The 16995-nt window shown below is 41.2% G+C and overlaps 1 protein-coding gene across 4 annotated transcripts in view; it reads left to right on the top strand.

Annotated features, from left to right (window-relative positions):
- Positions 1 to 16995, top strand: part of AMBRA1 (autophagy and beclin 1 regulator 1) — a 130395-nt gene that overhangs the window by 72286 nt on the left and 41114 nt on the right. For all 4 annotated transcript variants that reach the window (XM_032111733.1, XM_032111730.1, XM_032111732.1 and 1 more), the window contains 3 exons: positions 5659 to 5769; positions 14612 to 14800; positions 15252 to 15406. In XM_032111733.1, the coding sequence (XP_031967624.1) occupies positions 5659 to 5769; positions 14612 to 14800; positions 15252 to 15406 (455 nt within the window). The remainder of the gene's footprint in view (positions 1 to 5658; positions 5770 to 14611; positions 14801 to 15251; positions 15407 to 16995) is intronic.

Below are 16995 nucleotides of genomic sequence, written 5' to 3'. Positions count from 1 at the left end.
GGCTGTAATAAGATAATTTTTTTTTTGCAGAGTACAGGATTTTCCTCATCCTCTATTCTGTGCAAGTATTATTGGCTCGACTTTTGCTCCTTCAGGAAACTCTCCGTGCTGTTGCATATCTGATTTTCCAACTCTGTGTACCAGGGTGACATGAGCAAGGGGATCTCTATTGAGTGAACAGCAACAGAGTGTGAATTCTCTTAAGGAGAAGAATTGACAGCTTGCTTGATGAGGTGCAAACAATACAGATAAGAGGGGATGCGTTTGAAAAGGATCTTAATGTCTTCTAGTTTCCCTGAGGGAAAACTGGACTCTACCATCAAAGACAAATGCTTATGAGACACATTTCTCTATTAATTGTTTGATGATCAGACAAAGAAATGAAATATAGGAAGGTAAGACGCCAAGGAGCCATCATAAATCTATTGGAGGTGGAGGCTTTTGACCAGGCATCTGTTTTTATTGTTTGTGTCTGTTGCAAATTAACTGATTTCCTTTTGAAGTCTAAAACTTGTGGCTGAAAAATTCCCTGTCCTATATGATGTTTGCATTGTTCTCAATGTGAGTGGGCCCCTTGGGCACTTGACTGGTTCCCATTAGGATGGTCATCTTCACTTACCTACAGCTGAGCCCTGCTCCAATTCCCATTGCTGATAGGACTGTGGAACTCGGCATGCTAAGTATTGCCCCTTTTAAAAGGAAATTTTGCAGTAGGAATGAACATGAATGGGAAATTACATTTCTTCTTATTTTATATATCTGGAATAGAGAAAAAATAATAGCCTTTTGAAGGTTCAGCCTTCAGAGAGCATAGACCTCTTAGAGGCTTTCTCAGTTAATGTTGAATCCAAGATCCTTTCAGTGCTTAGTGTATGCTGAGCTACTCTTAGTAGCATTTTGTGCATCCATTCATGAAAATCATTTTGCCCATTTCCTATTTACAGCTTGCTTGTACGTTGAAGAACAAGCAAAACAAATGGTTGAAAATACGACGTTGCTCTGCATACTGTTCTACAACATTAGCCCAGTTTTAGATTGTTAGCTCGTCCACTTCAAAGGCTGTGTCTTCGAGGTAGCCCGGAACAAAGATTTGCTGGGACTTGTCAAATTCATGTTCAGAATTTAATATATTTACTGTCATCAAAGGCAGTCCCCCAAACTAGGCTGTCCCATAAAATACTTGAGGGTTGGAAATGTGTAAGAATCTGTTGCATCTCCACTAGACTTCAGTAATCATTTTGCCTGAGTTCAAATTGTTTCAGAACTGGTTGAGAGAATCTGGCGTATTCTTGCAGCAAAGAGTCCTATCCTTGGTTTGTCAAATAGGTTTGTCCTGTGTTTCAGACTTTCTGGAGCCTGGATTGTAGTAAATCTAGAACAAGTAAATGTAAAACGCATCAGTTCTGATAGATCCTTTCTCCAAGTATAGATTAACCTCAGTATCAGCTACAGTTAAAAATGGTTTCATAAAGAGGTAATTACTTTTCAAAGGTACTTGTGCTTAGAGATGCAAGTACTAATCTAGGGGGAATTTTATACCAGGGCCTAATCACTCCCTCAAACTGAGTCACAAATCAGCTAACAGGATTCTCCAACTTCCTCAAGTTTATCTGTAAGCATCACAATAACTTTTCCCTTATTACAAGGGGACCTGCCAGACATTAACAAACTAAGGGTAAAGGATCTAGTCTAGAAAAAAATTTGAACTCTGGTTTCTGTTAAATACATGGAAAAGAAATTCCCATAGTATGCAGACGTATCATGTTCCCAAAACTTGTACCCCAAAGCTTATGTAGCTCTCGAGTATTAGTTCTTCTGAGGGTTCAACAGTAGTAGTCTGAACTGAACCTGCTTTTCAGTGAGGGAGTGCTGGAGTGCCAAGGGAAGTGGTTTTGCACCCCTTTTTTCCCTTTCAGTCTCAACTCAGACATTGGCTTGCATGGCTCGATTCATAAATGAGCAATAGTTGACTGGCAAAGGTTCATTTCTCCATATGCCAAGATACGTTGGATCCTCTGAGGAGGTTGAGACTGATGGATAAATATCTGTCACCGTGTAGGTGGCCTATAAGAAAAGATTTGAGGATTTTTTTATTTAAGTCTTTGTTAAGACTTTCTCCCCCCCCCCCCCCCCCCCCCCCACTCTTTAAACTCTTTTGTCATGTGCTGAGTGGGGGTGGATGGAGTTCGGGGTGGTGGAGGGAAAAAGGGGGGCTGCTGAAAGCATTTATCTTCATTTCTGCCATCATCCAGTGTTTATTACGCAGTGATAGACAGACGCAGGAAAGCTGCCAATCAAACCTACGTTCACTGCATTTCAATTGGCCCTCGCTTTGGATTTCAGCATTTTGAAATCTACATCATCTCTGCAGAAAAAGGTCGTTCTGTTCGTGAGGATGACAAGCCTGAGACCCTTGGGTACCCACTGCAGTCACTTGTGATCCCATCAAACAGTGGAAGACCCAGGAATCAGGACTGTCAGGTGCTTGGTGAGAACAGCTGCTTGTAAGAGCTGATCTGTTGCTGCCCAAATCTGAGAAGTTGAAGTGTGTTGTTTGCCTCCAGGTTACATATACTACAACTTGAGAAGCAACAGCATCTTCTGCTCTCATCCAGACTGAAACCCTGACTGGGCAAAGCCAGCTGAGAATGAGTTCTCATGCTGCATGGTGAACCAAAGCTCTGTAGTGAGGATTTTAACTTTCCTAAGTCTTCCACCCATGATCTGAAATCTTTCCCTTAATCCAAAGAGGACAACGCAGGATAGGATAGCATAGTTCTGTGGAAGGGGGTATTTTCCTCCCTTAATTCATTGTCTGAAATGTTTACGTGCTTTTAATCATCTTTACTGTATGACAGTGCATGCGTGCATGTGGGAGGCATCTGGCAGGACTTGTGATACAAATGTTATTCTACTTTCTTATATGTATATAGATATAATTTAATAATTGCACTCCTCAATTACATAATTAGTATAAGCAGAGATAATTACTTAATAAAAGATGTAGACCATGGATTTCTGATTAGTGTTAGGTAGACTGGTTCGAAGCCTTTGAGAAATGGACCAAATTTTTCTGATCATGCACCTTTCACACTAAGAACTCTGTTGCCTGTGTCCTAATCTCTTTGATAAAGGTACCTGTTACCTGAAGCATTAGCATTACTCAGTAGCTTCTGCTGGCTCTGAAATTTGTGTGGGGCTGTCCTGTACATGGGGCGGTACTGCTTTTTTCCATTGTTAATTTCTCTGCATATGATGTGACTGCCTTTGGAGGTGAAGAGGATGCAAGGTTCAGATGAACCCCATAACTAACCTGAAGGTTACAGGCAAAGGGATGCAAAGATGAGAAATTTTACAGAAAAAAAATCAAATCTTCTTGCCAGCTGCTATTTTATGGTACTATGTAGCAGTAGGTGCAGCAGCTGTATGAGCCAGATGAACTTACTGCTTGTGGAGCAGTTACTGATGTTGCTAAGCTTCTCTGATGTAGAGGGAGAGCACAATTATTCTCCCAAGGTATATTCTTCTCCATTTTATATATTGCTTGTTACATCTATAAAGGTTGTTCTCATTGCAAAACAGGGGATGTAACTTTGTGATGGTCATCTGTGATAAGAACAATATTCTGGAATTATGTGCCCTCAGTAGAGCTTCTGTTGCTGATCTTTACTGAGTGTTTTCCTTGCCTGACTCAGAGCTGTAGGGCAGCTCCTACCTTGCAGGTGATGTTAGTTACTGCTTCCCTGCAGGAAGTCCCACTGCTTCAAGTTTGTAGAGAACCTGTTTTTCTCTTCTCTACCTGAGGGCTGAAGGCAAGAGAGTAGAAGAGCTGCCTTTGTGTACCAAACCCAGGCTTGCAGTGAGAAGACTTCTAAAGATAATGCAACATAAAAGTTAATTGTCCTTCTTCTACTTCTGCAAAGTGTAATTTCATTAATTAATTGAATCTGCTTTCTCCAGTGCATATCTTCTGTTCAGAGGAGCCCTTTGTTTTGAGGGCTATAGAGAACAAGGCCTTGGGCATATGTTACAGCAATGGAAATGTTTTTAATTCTGTTCTCCAAGTGATACATGCACGTCTGACAGAGGCAGGTACAGAGACTGAGCAGATGTACAGTGAAGGTTTGTTGATTGCTGGAGGCCTGACAGAGCTGAGTGCACAGTGTAAAGCTGTCTGCTCGGAAGTCTTGTTCTTGGTATATTCTGAGCTTCCTCTAGAACCAAAAATCAGGACTCAAGCAGTTTTCTTGTATTTATTTATCAGCATCAATTTAGAATTTACTTACTTACTTTGCCCTGCCCACCTTGCTCTTTGCTTTGCTGAGAAAGCAAAAAATCCCATTGGTGTGTTTGTGTGTTCAGACGTTTTTGGGTTTCTTTCTTTCTTTTCCCAAGCCTGAGTGGTCTTTTGGGATTTGATAAGAAAAGTAACTCTCCAGTCACCCTACTCTCTCCATCGTCCTCCACACCGGTTTAACTTACTAGCAGTTAGCAGGCTCTTAACTCTGCACAGGTGTCTGACAGAGTTGTCAAAGTGATGTCTCTTCTACTATTGCTGCTGTGGCAGCAAAGTCCTGAGCCAGCCCTTCCAGGAGAGTGAAGGCACTGACTTTTCCGTGTGCTTCCCACTGGAGACAGTGCAGGGATGCTGAAATCCAGACTGTGTAGACACTGGAGGCTTTGCTTTTAGTCACTGTGCTAGGGAATAGTCTTACTTTGCTCTCCCTTATCAAATTCTATTACCCTATATTTATCTGGTTGCCAGAATGTGTGTGTAGTACATGGGCTGTGTGTCTGTGAAGGCCTTAAGAGACTGCAAATAGCATGAGATTTTTGACTGTAGTACTACTACTGGATGAACTGTTTCTTGTCTCTGTTTGTCTCCCTAGGAATCACATTAATGCATCTGAGCTTTCTCAAATGTATGCTGACTTGAGTAACCTGTTCCTTTCTGCCAGGAAAAAGAGGTTCTTTATGATAGTTTCTGAAGAATTGTGATTAGCTTTCTGATTTTGAGCTGTTGCCCAGATCCTTGGGCAGTTAGGAAGGGTCATGGCATTTGCCTGGATTCAGAGCAGCCCTTGCTTGCTGTAGGCTGGTCCACACAGAGCAGCAAAGAGCCAGCTCCTAGGTCTTCCAGGCCAATATTTTTTTACAACCCTTACTATGTGACAAATACTGTAAGCAACCTATATCTTCTGAATGAAGTTTACAGTAGGAGCAGTGATTATATCCACAAATGTATGTAATTTGCCAGGGCAAATGCTTTTCCTCAGTTTGTATTCTGATCTGCCTTCATAGCTGTAGTAGGCAATTTTGGGTCTGTGAAAATAGAGCTTCACTACTGTTGATAAGTAGAATGCATTTGCACCAAATGAATTGATTAAGATTTCTGCCTTGTTTGTCTGGGCAGGTCTTATCTCTTATCTACTTTATTTTCTTTCACAAATGTGTTGCAGGGAGATGCTTTCCTGTTAATTTCCTGTACCCTGTGGCTTATTGAGGATGTGCTGCCATTTCTGTAAATAAGGTTTCTTTAAGAATCTAGAGTTTTGATTATTGAAATTTGAAAGGTTTTCTATGGTTTTGTCTCCCCAGCTTTTTTTCTGCTTAATCTCATAGAGGTTAAATTGCTAATTATTCCCCTCTTTTCTGTAGGTGCTGTGATTGGGGATGGACAGTCAGCTGTGGCCAGCAACATTGCCAACACCACCTACCGGCTTCAGTGGTGGGACTTCACTAAGTTTGATCTGCCTGAAATCAGCAATGGTAAGCTGGAAAAGACACCAATACCTTATTTTAAGTCTATAGTGACTAGAGCTAGGGTAAGCTCTAGGATCTTTCAAAGGCCGCTGTATGTTGCAAGTCTTGTTTGTCATGTTGCATTGGGATCTGTAAAATGCTTAGTCTTTTGAGGAAGTTGACTAAAAGCTTGTAGAGCTGTTCCCACACTTGTGTATTCCTGCAGTCACCAAATCCATGCATAAATAGGGCTTGTTTTTTGTGAGCCTTTTCATGGACATATACCATTCTCTTAGAATCCTGTATTGAATGTCTTCATTCTCTTACTAACAAGTTTCTAGAGAAATACTGTCTTTATACCTTTAAATTAGAACCTGCTAATGAACTGTGTCTGTTTTCTCTGAGTTATTGACATTAGTGTGTGTTAAAGTGCTGCAGTACATTTTGGGAATCAGGACCCTAGTCTGTTGCTTACCATATTATTGCAAGCCCAGGGAAGTAGATGTACCTTCTAGTCATTTGCAGAAGCAGTGATCTGTCCTGTTTCTCAGGTAAAAGCTATTTCTGGATCAGGAATCTGAGCAATATTGCTGATTTTATGTATTTTCTCTTTCATTTTGTGGAATTTAGACCATAGTTTCACATGTCTTCTATGGCATAAGCTAACTCTCACATTGGAAAAGACTTCCTGATGCAGGCACAAGCATGTTTGATGCTTGTGGTCAGCTGATCAAAGAATGACATTTTAAGGGCTAAAACTAACTTGACTAGAAAGGCTTTTTTTAACCCGGAATGCTATCCTGATATAGCTTGTTGCACAGCTGCAGAAATGTTTGTGGCAGCCTGGAATGAAGATAGGATGTAGATTTTCATGAGGGTTTCTTTGTACAAGTGATTTTTAGCTTAGGCCATCTCTGTGCGTATGTGAAAGTCACTGCTTGATTTCTCAGCAAAAACAGATTGGGTTCTGCTTTAAGGGACTGACTTTCTTTAGGAAGAACAGGGATTCTGTTTTCAGAAAGACTTCTGCTTTCACAGGTAGTCACTAAAACAAATTGAGAAAAACTCTCACAGTCCCAGCTCTGTGTGTTCTGCATTTCCAGAAATTGCATATCTGACAACAGATGTCTCTGTGGGGTAGCGTCCTGCTGCTTAAAGAACCCACAAAAGGAGAATGTGCAGTGACACTGTAGTAGGAGAGATGCAGAGAATTGAAATCACAGAATCAAAGAATAGTTTTGTCTGGAATGGAGTTTTAAGCATCATCTTATTCACTTCCCCTGCTATGAGCAGAAACATCTTTCCATAGATCAGGTTGCTCAAAGCTCCGTCCAGTCTGGCTGTCATGGTTTAGCCCCGTGCAGTCACTTGCTCACTTCTTCCCGCCCCCTTTAGGATAGGGAGGACAAGCAGAAAAAGGTATAACTCGAGGGTTGAAATAAAATCAGTTTAATAACTGAAATACTTAACAAGAAAAGCAATAGTAGTTATGAAAAGGGGGGGAGTGGAGGGGAGAGAGGGAAAGTGGGGCGGGGAATAAAACCCAAAAAACACAAGTGATGCACAACTTAGCACCCACTGACCAATGCCCAGCCCATTCCCAAACAGTGATTGGCCCCTTCTGGCAAACTCCCCCAATTTCTACACGGGGTGTGATGTTCTGTGGTGTGGAAGATCCCTTTGAACAGTTTGGATCACCCATCCGGACCATATTCCCTCCCAGTTTCCTCTGAGGATCAGTGCTCAAGGCAAAGTTTTGCCACACAGTGGCAATACTTTTGGTGATCCTGCTAGACTCTGGAACAGAATAAAGATGAACTCAGAGGGGGAAGCATCTTAAATTCTTTGGGACTTCTCTGCAAGTTATAGAGTGGTTGAAGAGTGCTTCAGCTGCTCATAGCTTATTTTTTTGCTTCATCTGGCTGCTGAGGAGAATGCTGCCAATGAAAAAAAAAACAACATAAGATGTTTGTTTATAATTTACAAAATCCCATAGAAATTAAGAACCATCTGCAGCTCAATACATCAGTGTTTCAATCTTCTCTCTCTCACCTACCAGGATGCTTTTATTCTGAAATAGCTTCCAATTAGCTGGAAATTTGGTATGGTTTCTGTTGTCATTGTGCCCTTCTTGTGGGCCACATTCCAGCTACAAGTCCATCCCCAGCCCTTCCGACTCTATGTGCTTCATAGTACTTGGCTTGTCCATCTTGTCCTATGACCATTTGGAAATGTTCATTTTTATTCTTCTTTTATATGCTGAGCCCAATCCTGTCATTTCTAGTCTATTAACCTTATCTCCTTCTGCCAAGGTGTGGTAGGGATGTATGAAGATGTAGCAGCTATGCTTACACTAAACCAGGTATTTGCCAAGCTTGCCTAGGCACGCACCAGAGGCAAGCTGCAGGTTTGCCAAGGTGCACGACTTAGAGATAGTAGAGCATGGTGCTAAGAACATCAATATTGTGGGTTCAATCCCCATATGGGCCATTCACTTAAAAGTTGTGCTTGATGATCCTTGTGGGTCCCTTCCAACTCAGAATGTTCGTGATTCTCATATTCTCAAATGAGTAACAGTGGAGTGATGGGTTGGATGAGTTTTTTGTGATTCTTCACGATATTGGAAATAAACTATTTTCCCAGTAAAGCATGTGACCTCAGTAGCTCCTCTGTTTCCTCCCATTGTTTCCTATAAATCAGAGGTGGTCCTGTGAGATAATCGGTTTACACAGAGGGGGCTATTGCACTTCCTGGGACTGGCTTAAGCCGCCAGTGGTTTGGGAGTTCAGGCAGATGAAATCATGCAGCTGAAGTTTGGGACTGCCTGCCAGCTCCTCTCTCCATCAAAGAAATTACTCTGTTGCCAACCTCCATCTCTGAGCAGCTCTTCTTCCTGTAACAATTAAACAAAGAAAAGATAGCTTGGAAGTAGGATGTTTTCCATTGAAGCGGATGCATCTGAGTAAGTGACAGCAGCGTGATTAGTGCAGTCCTGTGATCTCAGTGTTTGGGCCCCAGCAGCCTTGGAAGCCTTGGGCTCAGGATGTGGCTCCACAGCAGCAACCTCACTGATCATCCAGCAAGAGCACACAGAAACAGATCCTGCCAGTCCTGGGAAAATGGCTGTGCAGGGACTAGTGGAATTTTAGTCTCAGCGCTGTCTTTCTCTGTTAATTGCAAAATGGAAGAAGATAGCTTCAGATTTCTTCTCTTCTTTTGCCAGTTTTGCTTTTAATAGCTCTGAAATAAACATGACCCGGTCCTATATTGAAATTGTCAGTCATATCAGCATTGGGGCAGAGAATTTATTTGACAGCAGAGACAACGCTATTTCTGCATTTATTTAATATTCTTCTAGTGAGCGTTGCATATCCTTAAAATTCCTGCAGCTAAATATTGAAAACAGTGTAGAATATAGGCTTTCCACAGTAAAATATTTGAAGGCTTTCTCTCTTGGTTATATTTTTTGAATATAGTTTCTCTCATGCTGCTCACTACTCATAATTTCAGTTTCTTGCCAATTTCTAGTGCTGAACTAGGTCTCGTTTAGGAATCAGGAATTTGTCATGTTCTAACACTGGTTGGGTCTTGAGGAAGGTGGTTCGACCAATACTTACTGATCCACAATGGAATGCAGGGTAACTTAGTAGAAAAAGAAATAATGGTAAACAAACTTCTAAATAGGAGCAGCTGTTAAGAGAATGCTCTCTTTAAGGGTGGCTAGGAGTGGATGATGTGTCCAGCACAGTTTTGCTTTGGCAAACAGTGCTATTGCTGCTGGCATTCCAGGCCTTCTCCAGCTTCAAGCATAATTAATGTTGTAGGTGTAAGCACACCAAGTTGGCACAACAGCTTGATTAATTTGTTCTCTGATGTTTCTTTGATCTGTTCTTTCAGTTCTGTGGTTGCATTAACAACAAAAGAAAACAAGAGATGAAAGGGCAGCCTGGTTCCAAGTAGTTTTCCAAAAATAGCAATTATTTTCCCCCTAAAATCTTCTGTATTGGCTTCATTTCATAGTCAGGCCTCAGGCTCAAAGAAATCAAATAGCCTCTGGCTTTGTCAAATGCATGGGTATGTTTATCTTTCTCATATCTTGAGAACCTTGTAAATGCTGTCCTTAAAATGAAACCTTGCTGAGATTTCCACCTGTCACATTCAGACTTTTTCTGATTGCACAGTAGGCTCTCTTGGTTCCAGACGTAGGTGCTACCTGAGTCCTCATCCTTTGTAAATGAGGGAGAATCAAAGAACCATAATACCAGTATGAATCAGGTAATGAAAGATTGAAATAAATAGCACTCTTTCCTGTTAAGCACAACTTGCATCTGGAATGTTTTGCATTCCTGGCACACATCAAGGTGAAAAGATAGTTCTTGTGCGGTAGGAGAGTTCACATATTATGTTTTGCTAAGAGACATTCACCATATGCAACAGACTTTAAAAACAAGATGATATCCATTCATATTGGTCATCATTGTAGACTGCTCACCAAAAAACCTCAGTGCTGTGCTGGGAAAGGAGCAGGGGGGTGGGAAAAATCCTGTAGATAGAAAATGAGTGAACATGTGCTGTATGATCAACTCTGGGTGACTGGTGATCCAAACCCAATGTTGTCATAAAAAGACATACAGTAAATCCTAGATGAGGAAGAGGATTAGAAGCCTGGAAATGAAAAAAATAGCCCTGAAACTGTACAAGTGGAGGAAATATACAAAACATGGTAATATCCCCAAATCTGTAAATGGTACAGAAAAAATATAAACATTTCTTACCTTACAAAAATAAAAATCTGAGATTTTCTCTTAGGAATGTCCAAGTTTGCACTGGATTAAAAAACAAAACCAAACTTCAAATGCTGAGAAGAGACATGGATTCTATAGACCATGATTCTTCAGTAGTTACAGAGAAATCAGTATCTGTTCTCTCTAAAACTTCTTTTACCCCTTTGAAAAGCAGGAGTTCAGTATGGAAGAGCCCCTGGGCTAAACAGTCCTGTTTAGGACCTGTCCCTAGACCTGCTGGAGCAAGTCCACAGGAGGGCCATGAAGATGATCGGAGGGCTGGAGACCCTGTACTATAAAGACAGGCTGAGAGAGCTGGTTTTGTTTAATCTGGAGAAGAGAAGGCTCCAGGGAGCCTTTCAACACTTAAAGGGACCTTTGGAAAAAAATACGGAAAGAGACTTTTTGCTTGGGCAGGTAATGATAGGACAAGGGAGAATGATTTTACGCTAAAAGAGGGGAGATTTAAGTTGGATGTTAGGAGAAAATTCTTTACTTAGGGGGTGATGAGACACTGAAACAAGTTGCCCAGACAAGCTGTAGATGCCCCATCCCTGGAAATGTTCAAGGCCATGTGTGATGGGACTCTAAGCAGCCTGATTTTGTAAAAGGTGTCCCTGCCTGTGGCAGGAAGGTTGAAACTATGTGATCTTAAAGGTCCCTTCCAACTCAAACCATCCTATGATTAGGTGACACCCATACCTGTTGTCTGAGGGAGCAAGTCTATGATCTTGTCATTAAGAATATTGAGAAGCCATGATTTACCTCACAGAAACTGCAACCAGACCCCAGAGGTGCAGGACAAACTTTGGTATCTTGCAGAATACGAATGAGAGAGAACAGTTCTTAGACCCCCAAAAAATGGACTGGACTATATATTTTTTTTTCCAATAATCAAAGAGTTTTGCAGGGTTGCTGGTGTTTCGTAGTTGTATCTCTGTCAAATGCTCTGCATGTGTGCTACGTTTATTTGCTCTGTTTGTTGTCTTCTTGCTTGGCTCTCTTTTAACTAGTTAAGTGTTGTGGCTGTGAGAGTCCCACTACTCACCTTCTTAGTATGTTCCCATTCCCCCATTTTTTCCTCCCAATTTTTTAGATCACTGCTGATTAGAGTACCTCGACAAAGGAATTGATGAGAAAGGACCCCTTAGCCAGGTAGACTGGCTCCCTGCTGCCTTTAGGCAAGCACATACTGTAGTTCCTAATATTTTATCTTTTAGTTGATTAAATTCTTTGCTTCTTTCACGTCTGTTGAAAAGACTGGTTGAAACGTTCTAATCTCCAAACTCAATGCTTCTTTTACCCACTTACCTGTCAACATTATTTGTAGAAAACAGATGGTTTTTTGGCACTTACTTTCTGTAGGTTTTGAAAATACAGTACACAATTCCATTTCCAACCCCCCCCTCTGTTTGGCGGGCTGGGGGAGGTGGTGTTGGTGTTTTTGTTTGAACATAAAATTCATGTTTCATTTTGCCCAGTCATCTTCTTTGCTGGATATGTTATCATTTAGGGTTTAACCACTCTTGAGCATGGCTGGCCCAAACCGTGCCCAGGGGTCATGCATGTGGTCTCAGCACAAGGCTGTGCATCAGCACTGATACTTCTGCTGGAATTGTGCTCCCTGGTGCAGTTTAGGATTGCTGTCACTTTCACTGTTACACTGGGTGATGGCTCAGTTTTTGCTACAGTAACCAAAGTTGATTCTCTCATGTTTTCAGGTTCCTGGGTGAAGCAGAAGTTTATAAATGTCAACACAATCTAGAATTCTTTCATTTCACTTCCTGTTATGTCTGTGTGTACTTCAGTTCACTCTGTGGTCTGGTTATGCTCTGTTAATGAAATTACCCAGCTTTATCAAGAGTATTCATCAACCAGCTCCACTGTGTGCCTAGCCCATTGATAAAGCCAATAAATAGGACTGGTTTTGGAATGAGTCACTCAGCAGGAATCCTCCCAGTTTGACTGGGATTACAATGGTGCAGCCTGTTGTCATGTATCCCTTAGGTGGTTCACAGCATATACTGCAGTTCTTGTCTTGATGCCCATCATCTCTTGTGGTGACATAATGAGTATTTAAATAAAACCTAGATTTTTTTTTAAAGGGCACATTTTAATTCTATCTTCTTTTTTTTTTCTTAATTAAGCAGTATAGTCTTTAATCTTTATTCTCTTGTCTTTCTGTTCAACTAGCTTCAGACTAGGCACGCAGGAATTTTGTGATCTTTTGAACCACCTGTTCTTTATGGGCCATGTGTATTTCATGTACTGGTATTGCAGCCTTGATAGTGACTACAATTATTTGCCTTTTTCTGTTCAGCACCTTTCTGTTTATACTAGGCTGAAAATTACTGGTTTTAGCAGCTTCTAGACTGAAAAATTGGTTGAATAAATTTAGAGTACAGGTGTAGGTGGTTTGGTACAGAATGTATTACATAGTCCACTTTTAATCCTTGTCTTCTTTTCCATCAGAGTTTCTTAAATGGAATAGTAGATAGAAGTTGATACTCAGCCACAGAGGAAAGCAAGTCCCCAGGAGAAATGTCTTTTAGACCAGAAGGATTAAAGATGAGGTTCAGTGAATGCTTTAAATCAGCAATGCTGTGAGAAGGGCAGTCCTGTCTGCTTCCCTCTCATGACTACTTTTTGTGCTGCCGGAAGCGTCTATGCAGCCATGGGGTGTACTGGGTTGGGAAGCTGTTCTGGCTAAAGAGTGACCTAGACAAGACAGTAATTTCTCATAGCAGTTCCCTGATGCAGCTTTCTTCTACCCAGGTGTTGGAAACAAAGGGTAAGATTTGTCGAAGTGTTGAGCTACTGCCTTAATTTGATTTACAGGTTTGGACTTTCAGAAATATGCACAAAGCATTTTTGGTACTGTTACTTCTTAAACTAATAAGGAATCTAGACTAAGAAGTGCCTTCATAAACTCGCTTGCAATTTTAGCTGAGCGTATTAAGGCCTCTTCTGGGCTAGGTATGGTCTGATGGTTTAGAAGATAATTTCTGGACTGTAGAAATTGACAGTATTTTACATGGTTCTGTAGCTTCAAACATGTGAGATGGGGTGTTCCATCTTCTAGCATGCAAACTTTCTATATTGCAAACGTGGGCTTTATTTCTATTTTTTTAATGTTTCTTGAGTTTGAAAATACTAGAACCTGAAATTCCCCTATCCCAAAAATTGTGTATGTTGGTTCAGCTTCAAACCTCCTGAAAAACTGAAGGGCGCTTGGGTTAGGCTGCTAAAGTGGACATCACTCCAGCCATGTCTTAACAAGGCACCACTGAACTGTTGGTGTAGATGGTGCTTAAAGGCCTTGGAACCTGATTGTACTAGAGCTTGTAGTCTTCGTGTGCAAGGTACAAAGGGGAAAACACTTGCATGAGGTCACCCAGCAATTTACCAGCAGGGATTAAAATAAAACTATTGTTTTATGGGTTGCTGCTCACTACCATCTACTGAACAGTTACTTCGCTAATTTGCATGAGTGTCTCAAATACTGGAGTAATTAAATGGAGGACTGGCTGGAGAAGGCTCTGCCGTTTTTCAGTGACTGTATCTAAAATGGGTGTAAAAATCAGCTGTCAGAAATTAACATCTGTATCTGCAGGGAGGAGCTTTTCACTCACCTCCTGTTTATTGGAGATGAGGAGAGCGGGAATGAGGGGCCCCACAAGAGAAGGGGAAATGAATTAAGGTGTACTGTTTCTAGTGAGACTGCTGCTGGAGTTTGTCAGTGTCATGATTTGAGACTTGTTTAAACTGTGCTGTCCTTTGCAAAGGATGCTGTTGTACTTAACAAAGGGAGGGGTTTGATAAAGTGCAATTGCTACTATTTCTTGGCCCAGGGCTTCAGGAGGTGAGTAAATTTAATTTCCTGGGCTCATTGCAGTGTCTTATCTCCGTTTTGGAGCAAGGTTTATATTAATCAGGGTATTAACATTTCATAAACTTTTGGAGGAAGCTAAATGTCTTGAGTGCCTTTTGCGTGTACTGTCCGTTGTCCAACATTAAGTTTAAATCTTACTTTATTCTCTGTTCAACCTCAGTGCTTTAATGACTATTCCTTTCTTTCTTTGCAGCCTCTGTGAATGTGCTTGTCCAAAACTGCAAGATCTACAATGATGCTAGCTGTGATATCTCTGCTGATGGGCAGCTGCTGGCAGCCTTCATTCCCAGCAGTCAAAGAGGCTTCCCTGATGAAGGAATACTGGCTGTATATTCTCTGGCACCCCACAACTTGGGCGAGATGCTTTACACAAAAAGATTTGGTAAGCATGCAGCAAGAAATCAGGGTGGGTGGGGGTGTGAGAACCTCAGAACTTCAGCCTTCAGTAAGAAATGCAACAGCCTAACATCAGTAATTGTAGCAACAGGAAACACTAGATTGGCCATCTAGCCAGCTGCAGACACAGTACTGCTGGGGAGAGGCTTGTGGTATGGTCTGGACAAATAAGGTGCTGGTATGGGGGAGCTGCTAAGGAATAGTTTTTTATTCCTTAAAGTACTTCACTGTCTTAGTGATAGAACACCTGCAGCAAGGAAAAGTCCTGTAAAACTTGTAACTTGTGGAGGTCTCCTTATTCTTCTCTACCCCTTATAAGAATGAGATTAGTGTGGCATACATTATGAGAATGCTGGAAGGGAGTGAAAAACCTGTGTGGGTGAAACATGGGGCAGGATGTCAACTCGTGAGAGAAATAACACCTCTTCTCTTCATAGGACCTAATGCCATTTCTGTGAGCCTGTCTCCAATGGGCAGATATGTTATGGTGGGACTGGCTTCCCGACGTATCCTGTTGCACCCCACTACAGAACACATGGTTGCTCAGGTTTTCAGGCTGCAACAGCCCCATGGCGGAGAAACCTCTATGAGGGTGAGTATATGTGTATTCTGTTTCTGTGTGTTTGGCTCCAGCCTAGTAGTTAGTTGCTGGGTTATAATAACAAAGAGGTAGCGTGCTCCAGACCCACTGAATAATAAACATGTGAAGGAGTTTATTACAGAGGCATGCAAACATGGCAGGAGAATGTAAATACAACATAATTGTGAATTTTTTCTGTTGTTTCAAATATGATAACAAGCGAATACATTCCGTGTTGTGGAATACATTCCTAGGGCTAGATATCATTCAGAGTACCTAGTAGGTCTTTTGTGCTTTTTCAGGTAATGTGCATCTTGTTTGTGGTACTACAGTTGGCTTTGCTGAGGCAGCTTATCAGCTGAGGCTTCAGGATCATGTTCTATCATTCCTAAAAGCAAGTAACCTCTAGGACAGCAGCCACCAGCAGTTTTGGGAAGGGTAGGAGCCAAGCTTCATATCGTACCTGCAAACTGAAGTTGAGGCTTACCAAAGCTGAAGTTGAGGCTTTTCCCAAACGAGCTTTGCTGGCTATTTATTAGTTAGTTTTTAATGTATATGTAAGCATATTTGGGCGATGGAATTATTTTTATGTTCCTCTGCTTTGTAGGACAGCTGATCCGTGATCCACTCTGAGTCATTTAGTACCTGAGGGAAAACCTTTGTCTTTTCACTAACTGGTAGAGTTGAGAACATGTGTGTCTTGCTTTCTTAATGAGTGAAGCACAACATGTGTGTCTTGCTTTCTTAATGAGTGAAGCACAACATGTGTGTCTTGCTTTCTTAATGAGTGAAGCACAACAGCTGTTTAGTGATAGTTCAAGGTAGTAAAAGCCATGTCCAGTTCATAATGCACAAAGAGAGTTGAGGAGTCAGAACTAAGTAATTTTAAAGCTGAAATTTGGGTTGGATTCAAGTTCTAGACCATGTATTCAGGTGACTTGTTTTAGGAGATGAACTTTGAGGGATAACTTTACCGCAGAGGAACTCATTCCACAAGAAATCTTTTTTTCCTCTTTTTTTTTTCTAATTTTTTTTTTTTAAAGCCTCTCTAATTATTATTACTTTTGGCAGTGTTTTCCCAGTGTACAAGGGTTGCAGTGAGGCATTTGTCTAGTTACCTGACACTGAGGAGAGACTTGTCTCTGGGAGAAATTCCTTGATTCACCTTTGGATTCTGTAGTTGCTCTTCAGACAGTTCATGATTCAGAGAGAGTCACTTTATCAGCTGATGTAAAATTTTCTCTTGTTTATTGTCATCATCTGCTCTATATTATAAGGCAAGGGAAGATCAATGACAAAGGGATTCTTTTGTGCACCAGTCAGCACTTTATCAGACCTGGTTCTGAGCTACCACTCTGGCCTCTCAAAGTAAGAGACAGAAATTACAACGTATTTATGAAAAAAAACACCATTTGGTTTACAGGTACCGTTGATGGAAGCTGTGTGGATATAAGATCATAAAGTACATGGATTCAGCATCCTTTTCGATCCTTTTAAAAATGTAGTTTGCCCTGGTACTGTTTCTTTTTCAGCTATTTTAAGATCCTAGTGAAATGCATATTTTTTCTGCCAGAAACTGGAGTAGCCCTTCCCACAGTCTT

The sequence above is a fragment of the Corvus moneduloides genome, chromosome 6 (assembly GCF_009650955.1).
Source record: "Corvus moneduloides isolate bCorMon1 chromosome 6, bCorMon1.pri, whole genome shotgun sequence".
Taxonomy (NCBI): Eukaryota; Metazoa; Chordata; class Aves; order Passeriformes; family Corvidae; genus Corvus; species Corvus moneduloides.
Note: the sequence above shows the minus strand (reverse complement) of the source record. Positions and strands in the feature narration are given on the sequence as shown.